Source organism: Phalacrocorax carbo, chromosome 17 (genome assembly GCF_963921805.1).
Source record: "Phalacrocorax carbo chromosome 17, bPhaCar2.1, whole genome shotgun sequence".
Classification (NCBI taxonomy): domain Eukaryota; kingdom Metazoa; phylum Chordata; class Aves; order Suliformes; family Phalacrocoracidae; genus Phalacrocorax; species Phalacrocorax carbo.
Genome location: NC_087529.1, coordinates 10446974 through 10467017, shown reverse-complemented (window position 1 = coordinate 10467017; position 20044 = coordinate 10446974). Strand labels below are relative to the sequence as shown.

The 20044-nt window shown below is 54.0% G+C and overlaps 1 protein-coding gene across 4 annotated transcripts in view; it reads right to left on the bottom strand.

The window, feature by feature from the left end:
• The window catches only part of GTF2IRD1 (GTF2I repeat domain containing 1), a 68116-nt gene that overhangs the window by 33554 nt on the left and 14518 nt on the right, over nucleotides 1-20044 (bottom strand). For all 4 annotated transcript variants that reach the window (XM_064467690.1, XM_064467693.1, XM_064467692.1 and 1 more), the window contains exons 2-7: nucleotides 11544-11672; nucleotides 9357-9498; nucleotides 6266-6412; nucleotides 2263-2446; nucleotides 888-1198; nucleotides 346-435 (exon numbers count right to left, since the gene is read on the bottom strand). In XM_064467690.1, coding sequence (XP_064323760.1) covers nucleotides 346-435; nucleotides 888-1198; nucleotides 2263-2446; nucleotides 6266-6412; nucleotides 9357-9498; nucleotides 11544-11666 — 997 coding nt within the window. In that variant the 5' untranslated portion in view covers nucleotides 11667-11672. The remainder of the gene's footprint in view (nucleotides 1-345; nucleotides 436-887; nucleotides 1199-2262; nucleotides 2447-6265; nucleotides 6413-9356; nucleotides 9499-11543; nucleotides 11673-20044) is intronic.

The following is a 20044-nucleotide window of genomic DNA, read 5'->3' as shown; positions in this document are numbered from 1 at the left end:
TTCAGCAGGTATTTGCTGTTTGCAGCTTGGGAAAACGGCCTCACCCAAAGCCGTGCCTCGGTTCCCCGTGCACAAAGCAGGGATGGGATTTCCCAGCTGGCTGGCACTGCTCGAGGACCGAGTGTCATGGAGGTGGCAGGGATGGACCCGAGCAGAGATGAAGGTCTCAGCTGCAATGCTAAGTTGTTGAAACAAGTAATAGGGAAAAAATTTCCCACTGCAGCACCTCCCATGCCACAGAACGTGGGGATGGCTGGGAGACCACTGGGGAGAGATGGGGTTGGAGGAAACCTTTTCCTAAGAGGTGGCTGCTGGCCGCCTCCAATGCTGGAACGGGGCACGGACCTGTCTTGTCATGGACAATGGAGAAGAGGATGCGCTTGGAGGAGTGCACGTTCTGGATGAGAGGACCTCCAGAGACTGACGATTTCTGTCCTGGACAAGAGGGGAGACAAGGAGAAAGGGCTGATGAGAGCCTGACTGATGCTCGGGGCACCCAAACAAGCCTCCGGGTGCTGTTCCCCACTGGCGATGCCGACCTGACCCCACTGGCTCTCTTTCATGCACCCTGGCCTGTGACAACCCTACAAGGGTCCTGGCCAGACCGAGTCCCCCCATCCCTGCCGGCTGCCCCTCCAGCCTCGTGGTGCAGCACCCAGCGTCTCAAGGCAAAAATGGAAGTGTGTCCCATCGACACCTCGGAAGCACCCGGGGAAGGGCCGGGGCGGCGTGGCGTGGCAGGGAGGTTTGCTTATCTCCGTACAGGCCAAGCTTTGCACTGATTTTCATCTGAGGACCGCCAAAACACCTGGGCCTGTCCCCTGTCAGCGCCGGGGGGGTGGGCTTCGCAGCAGGCCCTCGTCTGAGAGCAAACTCCAGGCTATTACCACAGCAGTCGCTGTACTCCTGTGAGGAAGGCACCTTCAGCTCTCCCGCGGGCCTGGGCAGCAGCGCCTCGCCGGCCGCGTTCGGCCCAGGCAGGCCGGAGGACACCTCTTGCTTTAGGTCGACGGCGATCTGGGTCGGCAGCGAGACGCCGTATAAGAAATTGGTGACGGCGACGGTGGAGGGGGTGTCCTGGCCAGCGGGTTTGGCCATGGGGCCGTTGGCACCGGAGTCTCGGCTCCCCTTGGAGGCGAGAGATGTACAAGTCAACTCGACGCTGGGGTTCAGCTCTCGGCTGGGCTCGTCTGCTGGCCTGAAGGGAAGGAAGGGAGAAGAGGAGCTAAAAAACAGGTTCCTTTGGGTCCGTGGCACTGCTAAGCTGGGACAAGTAAGGATGTGGACGGGGAAGGAGAGCTGTGCCCGGGAGGGTGGGACACGCTGCACTGCCAGCTGCCGGGCTCTTTGTTTCAGAAATTACAGCCGTCGCCCAACCTCTTCCAGCTTCTTTGGGCACCTGCATCGTTTTGTCTTCTTTAAGCAGGTTGGTCTTACAGAAGTTCAAAGCTAGGGCAAAGCCGCCTAGCTCAACAGCCCAGTGTGTTTAAGAACTAAAACAATTTGTGTGACTGTAACCGCTAGACTCCATCGCCTCTCCCAGCCCCCACGGCACGTTCAAGGGGGACCTCAGTCAGCCCAAGGAGGAGCTTCAGACCGAGGAAGCCCGCGTGCTTCACATGAGATAGGCAGCCACAAGCTCACAGACGGCTCAAATTCTGTGTCCTACTTTTAGCTGTCTCAGCCTGATTTTCCAGAAGTGCCAAGCCTTCAGAGGAGGTATTCGGTAGTGCTCAGCATTTCTCTCAACGGATCTGAGGTGCCACCAGCCAGGCAAACGCAGAGGAAACGCACCCAAAACCACCGAACCCCTTGCGAAAACGTGGCCAAAATGGGCAGTGCATCCCACTGTGGTCCCCTGCCTCCCTTCTCATCTGGCATTAAAAACCCCATTTCAGCCTGGGAAGAAGCTTGCATCATTTACACTGGAAACCCCTCTGGAGACATAAAAGCACTTAGCTTACCACAGCGGAAATTTTGGTGGAGACACGTAAAGCGATGAGGTTAATGCACACGTTTACATGCGCTTATTATAGGAATAAGTCCAAAACGGTCTTGAGCCACCGGACACTGATGAACCTCCATGCAAGGCTGGGTTTGGCATGGCTGGACCCAGGTTTCTGAGTCTGGGGGAGAAGCCGGGACGTGGGAGAGACCCGCCTGCCTGCTCTGCCCAAAATCTCTGCCATTCACTGGCATTAGAAGAGCCGCCATCCTGAGGCCTCGCTGCCCTCCCACCCCTTCAGGGATCTCCAAAATTACCTTTTTAGCCGGAAGCGGATGCTGTGGCTGTGCTCTAAGATGGCCATCAGGGACTTCACATCATACTCCATGGGTTTCTTAAAGCTGATCCCCTCGGGCAAGCCAGCCACCGCCAGCGAGCCCGGCTCTTTCAGAAACCTCTCGTATGGCAAAGGGACCACGCTGCTCTTCCCCACGGCTTCACCTGAGGAGGGGGCAGAGTTACACACTGACGGACACCCCGCACTCCCAACTGCGGCCGAGCTGGGCTGGAGGAGCAAATGCAAGAGGCGAGAGATCCCGACGGAAAAATTATGAGAAGAAAACCTCCTCCTACCTCTGTACTTAGCATGCAAGGCCCTCTCAGCGCTTTCTAAAAGCGCTAATTAATAAAAAGCTCATAAAAGCCAATAAGCAGATGTCTCACAGAATCCTAGAATCATTTAGGTTGGAAAAGACCTTTAAGATCATCAAGTCCAACCCAATAATCTTTCAGGTTGCACAGTAAAATCCTCAGTTGGGGTCACTTGGCACAAGCCCGCCCCCCAGGAGTGCCCAGACGTGTGCCAGCGAGGGATGTGGCTGCCGGCAAGCCGGGAGGGAGCCAAGAGCTGACAAAGGAGGCTGAAGGGCTTGCGCTGATTTTTATCTCATGTTTACTGAGATATTCTGGGAACCTAATTTTCAGTCGGTTGTCTTATTTTACCTCCTGGAAGAAAGGAAAGTACTTTGATTGCTGGTGCTGCCAGGCAGCCTCGACGCACTTTGAGAGACAAGAAAAAAAACCTCAACAGTCTCCCTCCATCCCACCATTCATTTGCAGGTAGCATGAATATCAATACATTTGACTGCATGATGGCCTCCAGCAGCCCAGAAACCTCACCCACTCCACTTGATGATGGGTACAGAGTCCTCCCGTGTCCCCAGCGTGTGGGGCTGGCTCTGCTGGACCTCTGACACCAGCAGCAAACTGCTTTCCCTTCCCTGGCAGCAGAAGACAACCAGCAAGCATCGCAGCTACACAGAGATTTTGTAAACTGGCTGAAAAGCCCACATGCCCAAACTGGGGATGCTTGAGGTGCCCTCCAGGCAAGACATCATTGGAAAGTCAGCCCCTTCTGAAGGCTTTCAAGGAATGACCAAACCCTTGAGCTGCTCTCTGATGAAAAATTACTTTGGAAATAAACCCAAGTCGCTGCGACCAATAAACCTGGTGCTGAAAGCACAAAGCAGAAGAAACAGTCACACAGGAATTCGACCTGTCTGGCAAAGCAGTGTCCAGATGCAGAACATCTGGTCGTATGGCAAGGTGTCTGCGCCTTTGTCTCCAGGCTGAGGGGCAGGCAGGGGAGATTATGGGACTTTTAAATAGCTGTGGGGTTTTATATTGTTGCTTTTCTTCAAAAATCTTTTCTTTTTTCTCTCTTCTTTATTGTGGCACTGTCAGCAAGTCCCTATTAAAAGTGATTTCTTCAACATGTTCTTTGAAGCAACACGTGACAACAAATGACGTGCAACTTGCACAAGCCATCAAGGTTCCTTATAGGCGGGATGGATGTTTTAATTAAGCCAATAACAGAGGTTTCAAAACAAACCTTTGAACCACAACACCACGAATACGTTTTCTGCAAGCCCGGAGGGTACCGATGGTTTCCCTGCCCCAACGCACCCGCTGCAGCAGCTTTCCACCTCCCTCCATCACCTCTCTTCACGATGGGGAGAAGCTCCCAATGCCCACGGCGGCTCCTTATCAACCCGACACTCAACAACTCCCAGAACATATTTTTATGGGGAATGCGTTACTGTCAAAGTGACCTTCACCAAGCCTCACGCTGCCGTGCAGAGACTCATGGTTTAGCTAAAGAGAGACAATAATCATCATTAATGCCTGTTTAATAGAAGCCGGCGGTAATCAGTCATCCTGTTGGTGCAGAGATTACCCGGCTCTGGAGGGAATACATGATCTTTTTGACTGAGCATTTTCTAAGAGTTTTTGTTTCCAATCCCTGTTGATGGGAAGATGTTCATGACTGAATAGACCATGTCCTGATGACTGAAAGAACTAAAAAAAAACCTAAAACCATCAGAAAGATAACTGTTAATTTCTGACAGTCCTTTCAGTGTCGGACACAGAATCACCCTGGGGCACCTACTATCTCCTGCGGTATTTCTCCCCACTCAACCAGGAGAGGCTCTTCCTGGTGGGCACACTGGGAGGGGAGCATCGGCCCAGCAGGTTTCCCCATCCAGCAGCTCAGGGATGGAAACAGCTGATTCTACTGAATCAGCAGGAAAAACAGAGTTACACTAAATGCCAGAATTACACCCAATTCCAGAACTACACGCAAAGCCAGGCCAAAATCACCAGCTCAGGGATGCCAAACTCCCTCCTGCTACTACCACTAGCCATGGTGACACCGGCCACCCTGGGTTGGGGACCTGGCCAGCTCGTCCACACACACACAAGGTGAAGAGCATCACCAAACTCATCCCAGATGGGCCACATGGTCCATACACCCCCATGCAGATGCACCCTGGTCAAGTGTTTTTATGCAGTTATGTATTTATGGTATGTCATACATGAATAATTCCCATATTCCCCAGGGGCCTGTAAAGCCCAGTGCTCTCCCGGCAGCAGGACAAGGAGACCTGCAGCTCCCAGTGGGTATCCAACCACTGCCAAAACGCCCTCCCCACCCCATTCCCTTGGCTCTTCTGCGTTGCCCCTTCCTTCCCGCTTGGGCCCAGCTTTTTGGAGCCAGTGAGAGGATTTTATTACCCCTGCTAACGGGAACATTGTCTCCAAGTCCTTTAAGTGGTTTTGGAAAAATCTCAGCGATTCCCAGAGGATGTCCCTGGGGGAAGGGATGCCATCTCCCCCTTCTGTCTATGAAGCCAGAAAGGTGCTGGCAAGGCAAGTGCCAAACAACAGCCAGCAGCAGCAAATCTTGCGCACAAGCCCAGGGGGGTTGGTGGGAGCACCCGTTATCCCCCTCCCATCGTGTGGGAGTGCCCGTTCCCAAACCCAGCACACAAACAGGGGCAACGCCTGCGCTTCAGGCTCAGGGAGACCTGCACAGTCCTGGCAGGGCTCAGTAGCTCACCCCAAATCCGAAACGGTGATGCTGAGCTGTACCCAAGGAAACCGAAACACCCAGTGCTGCAGCTGGTCCAGCCACATGGCCTGAACTCCCCAAAGCATCATGCTGGGCTAATGCAACCCACTGAGCAGCACAGGGGGATATTGGGGCTCACTGCCCCATTTTCCCAACCCAACCTCGCTTTTCCTACCTGGGCCAGCACGACCCTGTAGGCGCTGCTGGGGGATGAGCCAGGAGCATGGCCGCCACCTCCAGCCACTCCAGGGGGGCTCCAGCAGGGACCTCCCGAGTGAGAAGCAGGCATTGCTGCTGCCTGAGCCTCCACAGATTGGGCCCGGAGGGAGCTCTGCAACCCACTGGGTTACATATCAACAGCCATATGGTCATCTACATTTTAATTGCAGAAGCTTTATTGCTGGGGATGATGCATGTGCTGGAACAGCACCAGCTCGTCTCTTGGAGCTGGGGCTGTGGGGCCGCCTGCTAGAAAAATCATCTTTTTTCCTTTTAAATAGACTTGCCAGGGAAAGGGGTGAGAGAGTCTCTGCAGAGCCCTGACACAGTGCTTGTGAAAGAGGTGCTGTAGACACAGTGTCAGGGACAAAGGTGTGCTTGGAAATCACTCTCAGGGCATGGCAGAGGCTTCCCCTGGCTGAGGGGACAGAGGATGCTTCCCCCCGCGCTGGGATTTTTTTTGCCCAGGTTGGGGCACTGGAAAGTGAAGAGGCAGTGGCCGGATCCCATCTCAGCACAACACTAACCCTACACAGGAGCATGTCCCACCACGCTGCCCCTGCCAGGCGCCTGCTCCCTCACCGGGGAGCCGGGCTGGGGCCGAAAGCCGCATCCAGCGGCAGCGCCAGTCAGCTCTGCGAGCCCTGGGGGCAATCCAAATCCCCAAATGGAAGCGTGAAGGTTCTTACTATAAAGCACATCAAACACTTCCTCTACCATCTTCCTGAGGAGGTACACGTCTGATCCCTGGTCCGGGGAGACCCTGAGCATGCTTCGCCCGCACTCCTTTGCCTTCTTCTGCGCCTCCACGTCCTGCTCCTTCCTCTGCTGGACTCCTGTGGGGGGAAGAGGAGAAAACAGAAGGCGCTCTGGTGAGAAGAGGGCTCGTGAGCAATGCTGCGCATGCTTTTGAGCGGCTGCAAAATGATTGAACCTGCTAACCAGGTTACACCAACTCTAGCCAGGACTGAACACATCCCTGCCAAACCCCATCCCATCCCAAACCCAACCCAAACCCCACACAAGACGGGGGTCCCACGGGCTCTGGGCCCCTCACCACCTCCATGGCATCAGCAAAGTCCTCTGGCCAGGCAGTTGGGTGGCCCAGGTCTCCCATCTACCCCAGCCCCCTGGCTCGGATGGGGCCACAGCCCCCAGCAGCCCACAGCATGCGGGGGAAGGTGCTGGCCCTGGCAGTGGTACCAGCACCGTCGCCGGGAGCAGGGTCGGTCATCCTGTGTGTGTCCCCCCTTCCCTGGTTTTACCCACTCAGCTGCACCAAAACTGTTGTGATTAATTGGGCAGCGCATTTCTTTTCCTTGGTTTCAATCTGCTTAGCCTTCAATCTCTCAGGAAAAGAAAATCCGCCTTTCTTGAAGGCTTTTTTACCCTTCAGTGTCACGTAGCTCCGTAATACCAGCTATTTCCTGCTAATTTCCCCCATTAAACCTCAAATAAAGCATATCTTCAGCAACGACTTCCTTGCATCTCTAAATGCACAGAAAATTAAACACTACAAGTGCATTATTGCCTTTCTATCCAAAGCGATTCACAAGGGATTTTCGGTGGCGAAGGACTAATTCCTTCATCATCCTCGACAGGCTCCTGCCAGTGATCAGCCCTGGATGCTGCCTGGGCACTCAAGGAGGAGCTCGTGGATCCCTCCCATGGAAACTGCCCGTGGCTGGGACATCACTGGGATGGGGTGAGAGCCACCTGGGGTACCTGCACAACCAGCCACCAGAAAGGGGACAGCCACGAACACCACCCAGCCCCTGGCAAGCTCCACATCCCTCCCACTGCACAGGCAAACGGGCCCTGGAAAACTTTTTGGGGGTGTTTTACCAAGGTGGTGAAATACATCCTCATCCACAGCCTCCTACGACTGACTCTTCCTCCTGGCTGGGCGCAAACTCTCCTCCATTGACATTAATCCTGATCACTGTCAAGTTCCCCCCGTGTGCCAGGAAAGGCTGAGCCAGAGGTTCAGATAAAGGAGCGCGTTCAAGCGAGGTCTGCGCACCCAGAGAGATAAGAGGCTTCTTACATCTCCCAGTGATGTCTGCTTTAGATTATTTCAGATCCTTTCTAAGGGGGCAGCTACACCATAAATCAGAGGCACTTCCAGGGATGCTTTCCACTGCATGCCAGTTGTAAGAGCTTTATGGAGCGGAGTTGAGCCTCGGCCATTTATAATTCAAGACAGAGTTATCACGTTTCATTCTGTCTCCAGCATCAGCTGCTTCACCCAAACCCCATTGTCAGGATTTTGTGCTTTCAACCAGACACGACCGTTTCATTTTGATAAAGGTGTAAATGAAACCAAAGGAGAGGGGAATCAGGATCTGATGCTGGGTGCCTTGCCCCAGCACAGTGGTAGGTCACCAGCTGGGATATATATATATATATGTTTCTAGGAGTGAAATCTGCAGAAGGTCATCAGGTATTGTGAGCTCTAGGGAGACACAGTTGGCACTCAGTACACAAGATGGAGCTCCCTCCCGTTGGCCACCCTGCTGCCGTTCACTGCCCGGGTACCTCCCTGCCTCTCGTGGGTGGTGGGAAGGGGAGGCAGAGCCGCCTGCGAATGCAGGAAACATCCCCAAAATGCCTCCCATCCTGCAAAACACAACTCACCAAAGTGGAAGATAACAAATGGCGGATCTCCCGAGTGCCTGTGGCGTGGCGGAGGTGGCAGGCAGCTGCCCACAGCAGGCAGGACGGCGGGCAGAGCGGAGCCTCACCGGGGAGCCACTCCTGCAAAGCCAAGCCAGCTCCTCCCGCACACGTGCAGCGAATAACCCGAGCAGGCAGCGACCCTGGCAGCTTTACAGCGCTAATGTTTTCACTAGAGCGAACCCTTCCTGAGCAATCTCTCCAATGGATTAAGCACCAATATGGTTTCCGTCAACACCATGTGCGTGCACACACAGCCGGTTCATTTCTCTCCACTGACATCCCACCGTGGGCAGCATGTGCAAGCAGATCTGGAGTCGAGTCCCCCTGGCTCTGGCATCCCCAGCACCACCAAAGCCAGATCCTGTCCTGGCTCCTGCATGGAGTGGGGAAAGCAGCAGCTGGCATGCCAGGGACGATGCCACCCAAGAAATGCAGATTCCCGTGCACAGCGTGGCTCCCACTTTCCTCTCAGCTCCCAGGCTGTTTTTGGAGAGCTGGCAGAGGGCTGGGTGCCAGCCTCACCACACACAGGGCTGCCACCACTCACACACATCCCTGTGATTCCTGGTGACCCCAGTCTGAGTCTGGGGGGACCACTTCTCTTGCTCAAGTCATCCTTTCACCACTGTTAGCCCCTCAAAATAATAAGCAGCTCCACAACCAACACTCCCAGCTCCCAAACCCATCCTTGTCTTTACAAAACTAGGAAAAAAAACCTTGGCCCAAGAAAACCTCTGCTCCTGGGGGATCACTAGGACAAACTATTCCTGCAGAGTTGTCAGAAGTCACTCCAGCACACCAGCAGCGCGGCGGCAGGCCGACAGCGCCGGGGGAGCAGAGCAGCCATCCAGCCCTGTGCCACCCCAGGGATGCTTTCGGGCAGGAGAGCCGGGGTGCGCAATGCCCTGCCTGGGAGGGGAGAGGCTCCAGCCACGGTTCCCACCCACTTTCTCCATCACTTTAAACCCTACTCAGCCCTACAGACACACAGTGCCGCTGTGCCCCCCAGACCACAACCCCTCCGTGCGCAGCAGGGGTCCTGGCTGGCACAACCGGAGCACCAGCCTCAGCTGAGGAGACCATGCTGGCAGGGATACTCACTGCAAAACTTCTGGAAGTCGGCTTGCAGCTCCTTGCGGGCGCTGAGGAAGACCCGTCCCTTCTCGGTGCCCACCACGAAGGCGCTCTCCTCGTGGACGGCGATGCAGGCCACCTCCGCGTTCAGCTTGGAGAGCGCGGAGCACTGCGGGGAGGCACCGGCTCAGAGCGGCCGCAGGAGCATCCCCGCACAGCACCCCCTGCCATTTTCCAGTGGCATTTTTTTTCTTCCCATCAAAAGATCCCCCCATCAAAAGCAATGTTCTGGTTTGGGTCAGAATTTCATGGGGTTTAGGACATCCCTTAAATACTTCAGCAACTTTACAGCTCCAGAAAGGTAGCCGGCTGAGCCACACTTTGCTGGAAAACCAGAACTATTTACCCATCATTTTACTTCACTTTTTCTTATCCTAAAAGTAAATATTTTATAGTATTTCTTTAAAACAAAATATTCCTGTAAAACAAACAAACAAACAAAAAACCCCACAACAACAACTTGTATTTTTCCACCAGCTCTAATGAAATAAGGAGCACGGGAATCTTATTTCAGCTGCAGAACACTAATATGGTCAAAGTCTGGATTAGTCAAACGATTCTTCTTGTACACTTATGCAAAACATTAGAGATGGAAAAGACTTCCTCCATTAATCCATTTTATGTAACGTGTGCTTCCTGCTCTACATAATACACATGTATATGCATTTTTATTATTATTTTTTGTATTATAATAGTTACACAGTGCCGGCAGCCTGAGTCATATTCCCATAGCTACAGCACCAACGCTAGGAAGACATTATCCACAGGTCACGATTTAATGGGTAAAATGGGAGATTTTCCCATCGTCAGCCCTGGTTAGACACGTCGCCCACCCCCGGCACCGCAGAGGGGCCGGAGGATCTGGCAGCGGGGAGGGAGCAGGAAAGCAGCTGCCCATGGACCAAACCCCCCGGAGCTACCTTCAGCTCCCCACATTACAGCCAGTTTGATTTGCATGGGTTCAAATCAGTCTCTGTACTGGGTCATTTTACCTCCTGCTCATCTTCTTCGAGAAGAGGGTATTGAATCACACCCCCAAAAATAGATATTTTTAAGAAACCTCCTTTCAAGAACCCAGCAGCAAATGAAAGTATTTTGCTCAAAAAGCCCAACATTCAAAAAATAAGCATAAAATCTAGGGGATGTGAGATGTGGAGACAGACCAAATCCAAAGCCTAAGCCCGCCTGGCAATGTGCATGTGGCCCCGTGGTTTATTTATCGCACACGCAGGCAGCCAGCCTTCAGCGGGTGCAGAGCCCAGACACGGCGAAGCGGTGGGATAAAGGCTGAATTTCAGGAGCAGCCTGGCCTCCTGGCCCTGGTGTCAGCTTGTAACAAGGACTGCGGAATAATGTATATTCATTAAGAAACCAAACTATGATAATACGATTTGCTGTACGGGACGGCACGTATATAAATCATCAAAGCTGCTTGGGGTACGTCAGCTCCGGGGAACCTGCTCCTTAGTGGGGCAGTGATGGTCAAAAAGAAGGAAATCAGAATTAGTGGGAAAAAAACCCCACACACTACCTGCATAAAGAAGAGGATGCATCCAACCTAAATACATTAAATACGACTTGGTTTTAAAAAGGGAGGGCTATTTAGCATGTCACATTGCATTAGACATTTGTTACTACACACACGCTTTCCATTCTTGATCACATTCACAGTTAAAAATAAGATTAGCTCTGGTCCACGAGACTTAATCCAGACAGTTATCTTGTTTATGTAAGCACGGCTGACTTAGGCAAGGTTTCCACCGGGAATTCTACGTCAAAAGATATGAAAGTTATTTTCTTTGTTCTCAGAGATAAAAGCCATTGTTCTCCTGTTGTGTAAAAGCTCATGGTAACATTGGTAAAACATCAAGAAAAAAACCAGCCAAGCACCCTACATTCAGTTGATACCAACATAAATATTAATGGGAAAACAATACACATTTGAGATTAACTTGGGCCGACTTTATGATCCTTACGGCTGTCAGGGCAGGAGAGGATTTTTATTTCCCAGCTCCGGCAGCTCCCTGGACTTTCCGGCAGCAGAGGGGAGAGGGACAAGCTCGACAGCCCTCCTGCTTCAGCCCTGCTCCCAGCCAGCCCCACTAACGGGAGGTGAAACGACGGAGGGGGACGGGGACGCCACCGGCCTCTTACCATGGAGTCTAAGGCAGACACTAAGCTGGTGATGATTTCGTCTTTCTGGGGAAAAACCATATTCCACTGGTTAGCTCTGGAGGTGCTGAGAGTCACGTCTAAAGGCTTCCCTGCCAGGGCCATATTCACCTGAAAATAGAAACAAAAAAATGGTATATGCATTGCTGTTACTAATGGGAGCTGGCACTGAGTAGCGCAGCACAGCCAAACACCAGCGTGTGCCATGGGCTACGGACACCGCTGGCGTGGATACGCGGGGAAACTGCGGCACAGAGAGGGGCCGGGGCCCGCCTGAGCCCCATGTTCCCCACGTCTCCTCTGCTAAAGGCAGATTAATTGTGGACGCTGCAAGCCATAACCAACCCCCAGGGCCAATGCTGCGTGTCCCAGCAGCGGCCAGGTCACCTCTGCCCTCGGGACTCATCCCCGGGGAGATGCCACCGCGGCGCAGGGCGCGCCGGAGCACGCAGGACACCCCGGACGAGCAGGCTGCGGCTGTGCCGAGCCAGAGGATGTAGCGCTGAAGCGGACGCAGAGCGCTCCAGTGCTCGCGCTCTGCGGGCAGCAGTGAGCAGGAGGTGACACACGTGTCCCTGCGAGGACACCGTGCGGGCCGTCCCCACGCCCCACTCCCTACACCCTGGGCAAGAGGAGAGCCGGGCACCCAAAGGTGCCTGAAGACAGAGGGACGCAGCAAGGACACCCTTCCTCTGCCTTCACCCCGAGGAAGAAAGGCAGCTCTGTCATCAAATCATCCCACCCTGCAGCTCCTGGAGGACCACGCTGGCAGGAGCAGGACTGGGTAGCATACCAGGACCCCGTGGCCAAGAAGAGGCTCAGCCCCCGGAGCTCCATCCCACACTGCAAAACGGGCAAAAAAAGGGGTAAAAATGCAGGGGCCTGACCACACGTGCAGCAACTGCGCCGGGTCTCTGCACCCCAATGCACACCTCTCACGATGACCCGTGGCAATGCTGATGCTGCAGGGGAAGCTGAGGCAGGGGCTCCCCCTGCATAAATGGCCCCACTTGCACGCCAGAGCACTCGCACCCGGTACAGCATCCCCCCGCCCCAGCACCCAGCACGGTCCCTCCCAGCTATCGCCCCTCCATCCCCAGGGCAGCGTCGCGCTGCCCGGCTTTAATCCTGCAAATAAAGGGTGGCAAATTAGCCAGTAACGCTTAGGAGCCACTCAAACCAGATCGTAAATCATGTGCTCAAAGCCGCAAGCGGATAAAAGAGGCCAGAGAATTTCTAACAAGGCGAGACGGGCAGGAGCCGGGGAATATGAATGAAGCTGCCTGCGTGTTACTCAATTTGTGGCTCAGCTGATAACCGTGGCCGCTCAGCTCTGCGAAAAACAAGGGTTAAAAGTGAACAGCAAAACCCCAAATTTACCTTCCTGCCCTGGTTCACACCCGTGTCCAAGCAGAAGGAATCTGCACGCAAAGCAGGGCAGTGCTGCCCCGTGCAACTGGGGAAATACTGGATTTTGGCCCAAAATAACAAGTGCCCCCATGCAGGCATCTCTGCAGGTGCCTGAGCATGCACAGGGTAGGGGGCTGATGAACGTGCCCTCAGCCCTGCAAAACCTCGCTGTTATGTGGGTGTGCAACAAGCCAGCGAGGGTGGAGACAAATCCCTGTTAAACAGTAATAACTGAATTTCAGAAATTGCTCTTGATGAGACCTCCAGGCCGGCTTCCCTTGCATTGCTGGCCGGCGTGAGCAGGCAAGCAGTGCTGAGGCCTCACCGGCACTTCTGGATGGCCGAGCCACAGCCGTGCCAGCACTTCTGCTGCGCCACGCTGACAGCCGCCCGCCAAAATCCTCTTACACCCCGCTGACGCTTCCTAACAAAGCTGACAGATGACTCTCCTCCGCCAGGACAATTTTGGGGTGGGGGGCGAACCCAAAACTAGGCATCATCTTGGAAAATAAAGCAGGAAACTGAACACACGGTCCTGCAGCCTGGGCGCTGCCGCCCTCCGGCACAGCCCCACGCTGGGGACAGGGCTCTGCCTGCACCTCCAGCTTTACCCTCACGAAGGGTTGCAGTAATGCGGGGCAGCGGTCCGTCTTGCTCCAGCCCTGCGGTTTGTGCATGGATGGATGGATGGACAGATGAGGGACCATTTCACGTACACGCTCCCGAGCAGCTCCCTGCACACAGCCCTGCGGGTGCAGGGAGCTCAAGATTTCTGCTTTTAATCAGTGCTGTGTTAGTAAGAGGTGCCTCCTTGCAGCTGGCAGGGAGCGGCAAGGCGATGGCGGTGCTGATGCTGGCCCTGAGCCGCCCTCCTGGCCCGCAGGACACCGGGCAGCTGCAGTGCTGCACTGGGGACCAGCCATCGCCTGGGGGCTGCCGTCGGGAAAAGAACCAGTCCAGGGAGCATCACATCCTTCTTAGCTGCCCCCCAAGCACTCGCTTGGAAAACAGCCTTATTTTGATGGCCATACGTATTTCTGAGTGCCCTAATTATTATTAAATATGACTGCCATAACATGGATGTTCTTGCTGCCTTCTGGCAGCGCTTTGGAGAGCCGGTGCCTGCCTTGGTGAGGCTGGTAGCAGCCCCTCACAGAGCTCAAGCCGCACCAACCTGCTCGGCCGCAGTTTCCCATGGGAAGTGGTGCTTACGGGGAAGATATACTCCTCCCTCAGCTGCAGAAGGCAAAGCCACAAGCTGGATCTGGCCCCAGAGAGGGAACTGAAGAGAAACCCCGGGATAACGCCAGAGGGAATCGGGCAGGGTCCCTGCACCCTCTCCCTACCCACTCCCTGCTCTGCAGAAGACTGGGACAAAAATAATCCCTTTCACCTGGCTGACCATTTAATAAGGAAAATGGAGAATCACTCAACAAGGAAAAAAAAAAATCATAACAAAAATATGACCCAAGTAATACAACAGGACGTTAAGGGATGTGGGGGACAATATTCCTGTAAAGCTTTTAATCATTTACGGTCACGCAGAGCAGTGACAGCAGATTTATAAAAGGGGGGAATAAAAGGGAGGAAAAAACTTCACAGCAAGCACCAGGCTTATTCAAATCAAATTAATACGTACAGCTTGAAGTTGTTTGTCTAATCAAAGGGAAAGTAATCTTTAGGAAAACTGGGGTAAACCATTCTTATAGCAGTTAGGGCCAGTGGCAGGGAGCGAGGTGGATAAGATGGGTGCAGAGCATCCTACCCCCCTGCCTGGGGCACCACACACCCATCCTGCTGAAATCCCACTGGCGCACCCACCGAGGGGCTGATTTCCCCCTCCTTGCCCGCAGCAGGGGCTCAGCTCCAGCCTCAGCCCCGTCCCACCTCTGTGCCCTGAGCCCCATCCCTGGGGTGCAGGATGACGCAGGGACCGCCACGTCGCTGTCACGGGGCCAAAGCAAACATTTGCAGAATGGCTGTATTTTTCAATATTAAAAAAAAAAGTTATTATTTAATGTATTATTTTTTTTAATACTTTTTCCTCCCCAAATTAGTCTTGTGGGGATGGAACGAGCAGTTTGGGGACGGGGGTGCCATGCCACAGCCAGCATGGGGACACAGGCAGGGAGCCCGCACAGGCCATCACCTGCTCAGCTCTTACGACACCTCTTTCCTCGCCTCTCTTTATAATCCTGGGAAAGATTATAAATTTGGTCCCAGCGGAGTTTTGCTTGCGAATCACCCAGGCTGCAGCAAAGGAAACCCAGGTGCGTGGGGTGGCAGAAATGGGGTCTGCCCCAGACCCTGCACCCGCAGCAGGAGCATCCCTTCCCCATCCCCCCGACCGCTGTTGCGGGGCAGCATCTCTCCCCAGAATAAACATCCTCCGGTCCTGCGCGCTGCAGCACCATCTCTAAAGCGTTCGGAGCAAACAAAACAGTAAAACAAACCAAACCAAACAACAACAACAAGCAAGCCAACGACAACCCCCTCAGAGGAAATTTCCAAGCAGAAAACCGTGTTGTTGTATCCCTCAAATTATAAACAGGTTCAATTAGGAGAAACCAAGGGGAGTTTCTAGGAGCTGGCAGCTCACACGGCATGGCCGTGGCGCCGCCTGCCAGGCTGCGGCTTGGTTCATGGCAAAGATGGGTGCTGTAAGCTCCTACTGCTGACTGTTGTTCCCCTTCTTGCTCATCTTTTCAAGCCTTACAGCAATTTCCAGCTCTGTGCCACAACCAGAAGCAACAGTATCCTCTTTATTAAGCCAAGCTGGTGTTTCAACACTCCCATGGTGAGGCTGGAAGAAGGAGCTCCACCGCCGTCCTCCCCACCGCTTTCACCTTGCTGCGTGCGAAAGCCTTATGTAGCATAAACCCCAAAATCCAGTTTCCCAAAGGGAGCCACGCACTCGCCCGGGACTCACAAAACTGGGCTGAACTTGTCACCAGCTCCCCTCATGCCCAGCACTCCTTCAGGCCACCCCTGCCATCAGAAAAAAAAGTCAATAACCCCTTTTTTGGGAATTACCCAAGGCCAAACCCAATGCAGAGTGGAAGACACTGTGAGATGGGAACAGCCAAATGCCCAGAATGGACGAAGGACTAAATCTGCTGCTTCTTACACTGCTTTCTACCACTATTGGTTTCAAACTACATTGAGTGATTTATTTATTTTTTCCCCGCAGCTCTACCGTATCTTAAAAATGTAACCCTGGTGATTTTCACCGCATGAAGCATATCCTGTAATGAGGACAGGAGACCACTCAAAACCATTGCAAGGCAAAGCATCCGACAGCCAGTGCCCCAACCCAAACTCATGAGTGCTGGGTGGGTGCAACGCCTTCCAGCTCAGCCCTTAAACCACCTTAAACCACCAACTGCATCCAAGGGCGCCCAGCTGGAGGACACCGGCTCAGCCACCGCACCAAGGAAATGCCACCGGCGCAGAGCATGCCGGGGTCCGACGGCAGCAAGGGAGAAGCGAAAAGCAGGGGAGCAGCATGGAGAGCCCCAAACAGACGCTACCACTGCTGATTTCTTGCCCTACGGACATCACAGCATCACCACGGAAATTCCCCCACGCACCCAGCTGGGATGTTTATAAAGCCTCCAACCGCATGGGCTGGCTCCCAGTTCAGGGAGCCAAACAGGAATTTAAATTAATGAGAGCTTCGACCATTCAGCATGTTGGGGGGGAAAAAAAAAAAAAAAAAAAAAAAAGACCATCGTGCCGGTCCTGCTTGCAGCTCCGCATGAGAGTGGCTGGAAATTATCTGCTTATTCATTTTTCCAGGAAAATTCTGCCTGTTGCTTCAGCACTGCCAGTGAGACTGCGGGAAGCCCAAGTGAGCCAGCCCCAATTCCAGCAAAACAGTAAAAAATAAATTATGTATATCTATATATGGAATATAGATTATATATATATATAAAAATATATATACATATGTAAGTGGTTGGTCTTGAGATGGATTATGGGCCATTTACCCTCCCGGGGAGAGGAGGGACAGCTTGGGGGTACATTAGAGCAGGGGAAAGCACTGCTAGAGGTGGGGACTTCTGAAGGTGGTATTTGGCCTCCTTGGCCACCTGAAACGCTCAACGAGCCCCCCGGACCTGAGGGAGCAGGACCGGCACCCCCAGCCCGTCTGGTGCGAGGGCATCCCCAGCACGTGAGCGTAGCGATGACCCGCACGTAACAACAAGACGACAGTGATTTTATTTGTAATGGTCTTTTACTCTGGAAGGGCATATGTAAAGGGGATTTTTAAAAATTACACCGGCCCTGGAGGATGTTTAAGCAATTAGCCCTGGCTATCATTAAACACGCTTTAAAATCCATCAGGAGCCATCCTGATAGGAGCCAGAGGGACAAATAATATCCTTTGCTAGCGCTGGGACAGCATCCCCCCTCCAAGCGAGGGGACCGTTCCCCGTGTCCCTGCCAGGGACATCACTCTGGGGCAGGACCCACACTAAGAGTTATCTCACCGATGAGGAAGGGGCCCCGACTCAGAAGGTATTTCTCTGCCCCGCTCCGTCTCAGGGACTTCTGAGGTCCTTTTTCGGCAGGCGCCCGTTAGCAGCGAGGTGCCCAGCGAGCTGGAGTCGCTTGAGCAAAAAGCCCTGGAAACCACATAAACCACAGAGGGGCGAAAGCCAGGGGTAGGGACCAGGCTTGAATTTCAATTTGTGGGTTTTTTTCCTAATTGTTTAAGCAAACGCCGGTATCAGCGGAGCCGGCAGATGCGACTGAAGCTATCTCGGGTGCAGGAGCACCACAGCATGGCCCCACACTCACCAAATAACGAGCCCGGGGGTTTTTGCCACAGCAATCTCCGCTCCGCACGGGCGACTTGCCCACAGCACAATGACTTTAACCCGCCCGTGCTGCCCAGCTAAACCCTAATCCCTTTATGCCTAATTCAGAGACAGCCTCTGGCCCCCGCGGCCACATCCTCACCATCCCAAGCCGGCACGGGCAAAGCCACACAGCTCATGCCGGGGCGGTTTATCGCTTCACTAACGATGCTTCGTTAGCCGGCGGATCGGTGACTGCACGGTCGGCACAGATGCCAGCAGTACAGCAGATAACCATGGCTCAGGGCATTTGCAAAATGCCCAGAAATACCTTCAAATGTCTAAACATCCCCAAGCCCCCCCCAAATTCAGAATCTCTGCCCCCTGTGTGGGGGCCCCTGCAGCGCAGCCCTCTGGGGTGGGCAGGGGACTCTGGGTTTTGGGGTACCCCGGGTGCCGCCCTGCCGATATACCTGCTGTGAAAAAGCACCCACTAAGGCCGCATCTGCATCCCCCAAAGGTGGGTGCTGGTGCACCCCCAGCCTCATATCCTGGCCCGACTGCTGCCCTATAACCACTGCCACATCTCTCCCCGCATACCACAAATTCCCTTTATTTTGCCGCTTTTCAAGCAAATACCTTTTTGCAGAAGTCTGAAGCAGCAGAGCTGGGGGCAAAGAGCCCCCAGTACGGTCCGGGGTACCCAACCACTTGTGCCTGCATCCCTGCCGTGCCAGCAGCCCTCACCCCACCGGGTCTGCCGGTTCTCCCAATCCCTATGTTTTTTCCCCTCCTTCCAGCCAGGTAGTACCAAGCAGAACAAGCCCCCACCACCAGACACCTCCTCCCCTGTTTTATTTTACCGACAAAACCCAGGGCACCTGCTGCAAAAGCTCCTCACGGACACACCAGCACCACAACGACAACATGCACCGGCATCAGCGCCTCAGCTCCGCTTTCCTGGATAATCCGGTGCCTGCCGCAGTTTAGTCCCGCTTATAAAAGAAGCAAAGAGCAAACCAGGGGCTCCTGCGGGGGGATGTATCCACAGCAGGAATTTAGCTTCCCCCCTGCAACCAGGGCGTTGTATTCCGCCGCCGCCTTGATTTTCTTAAGCCTGGCCTAGGCGTGCACACAAATGCAATACAGTAAAATCATAGTAAGCTTCTGTCTAGTGTGAAGAGAGACGGATCAGGATCAAGTGCCCTTCAGAAGCTGCGTCTCATCTCCCCCAGGATAAACACTTTCATGTCACGGCGGCTGCTGGGGGGGATCGCTCTGCCTGCGGAGCTCGAGCAGCACGGCTTTCAGCTCTAGACAAGTTTCCACACCGCAATCTCACGGCAGGCAGGCGCAGAAGCTCTTGCTTCGAGCAACTGCCTCTTCATTTATTAAAGAAAAGAGAAAAAAATGGAAAAAAATAAAAAATAAGTGTTAATCACAGCATTCCCACCATTGCAGGGGAGGGATGCTGTGAGCATTGTGCATGGAAAGCGGCTGCAGCTGAGCCAGATCCTGCCCCGGCGGCCCCGCATGGTGGCTGGGGGCGTCGAAGCTGGAGATGAGCTTCATGGTGCCTGGTGGGTGAGCAAAGGCACCCAGCCATGGGGACTCAGGTGCTTGATGGCTCCCAGGATTGAGCCTCCCTCCCCAAGGGGATACCCAGCCCCAAAACCCAGCCCACGGCAGGGAGCTCAGCGCCCCTTCCTGTACAGCCTGGCAAAAAACCACTGCTTTGCACTTCCTAGAAGGAGAGGCGGGCAGCAAGGGCACGGATCCGGTGTCCCACGTGCCAGGGCTCAGGTTGCACTTCCCAGAAGCGGGCAACTGGGGGAAGCCAAAATTAGCAGGTGACTAATTCTGCCCCTCAGTACATCCCCTGCCCCTGTACTGCGGTGACTGCCGGTTGTTGCAGGAAGATGTCGGCAACCTCTTGCCTAGAGAAAAGGCGAGATGAAACGAGCCCAGAAGCCACGGGATGACCTGCAGGGAAGGTCTTGGGGTTGTACTGACCTCAGTCCCCAGCCCTGTATGCCCTCGCACCCCTCTATCGATACCCAGGTCCAACTCTGCACACCCAAACTGGTGCTGAGGCGGGGGGAAGGAGGGGAGATACAGTTTCCAGCCTCCGGTTCGGCGGCGCGTAAGCTAATGCTGGGGTTATTTAAAGCCCGAGTTTTAGCAACGTTCAGCTACTGGTTGCGTGATCAGGATAAAAAATCGCAATCCTAATTCCTGGCCCCCCGGTGCCTATGGCAACTGGTATCCGTC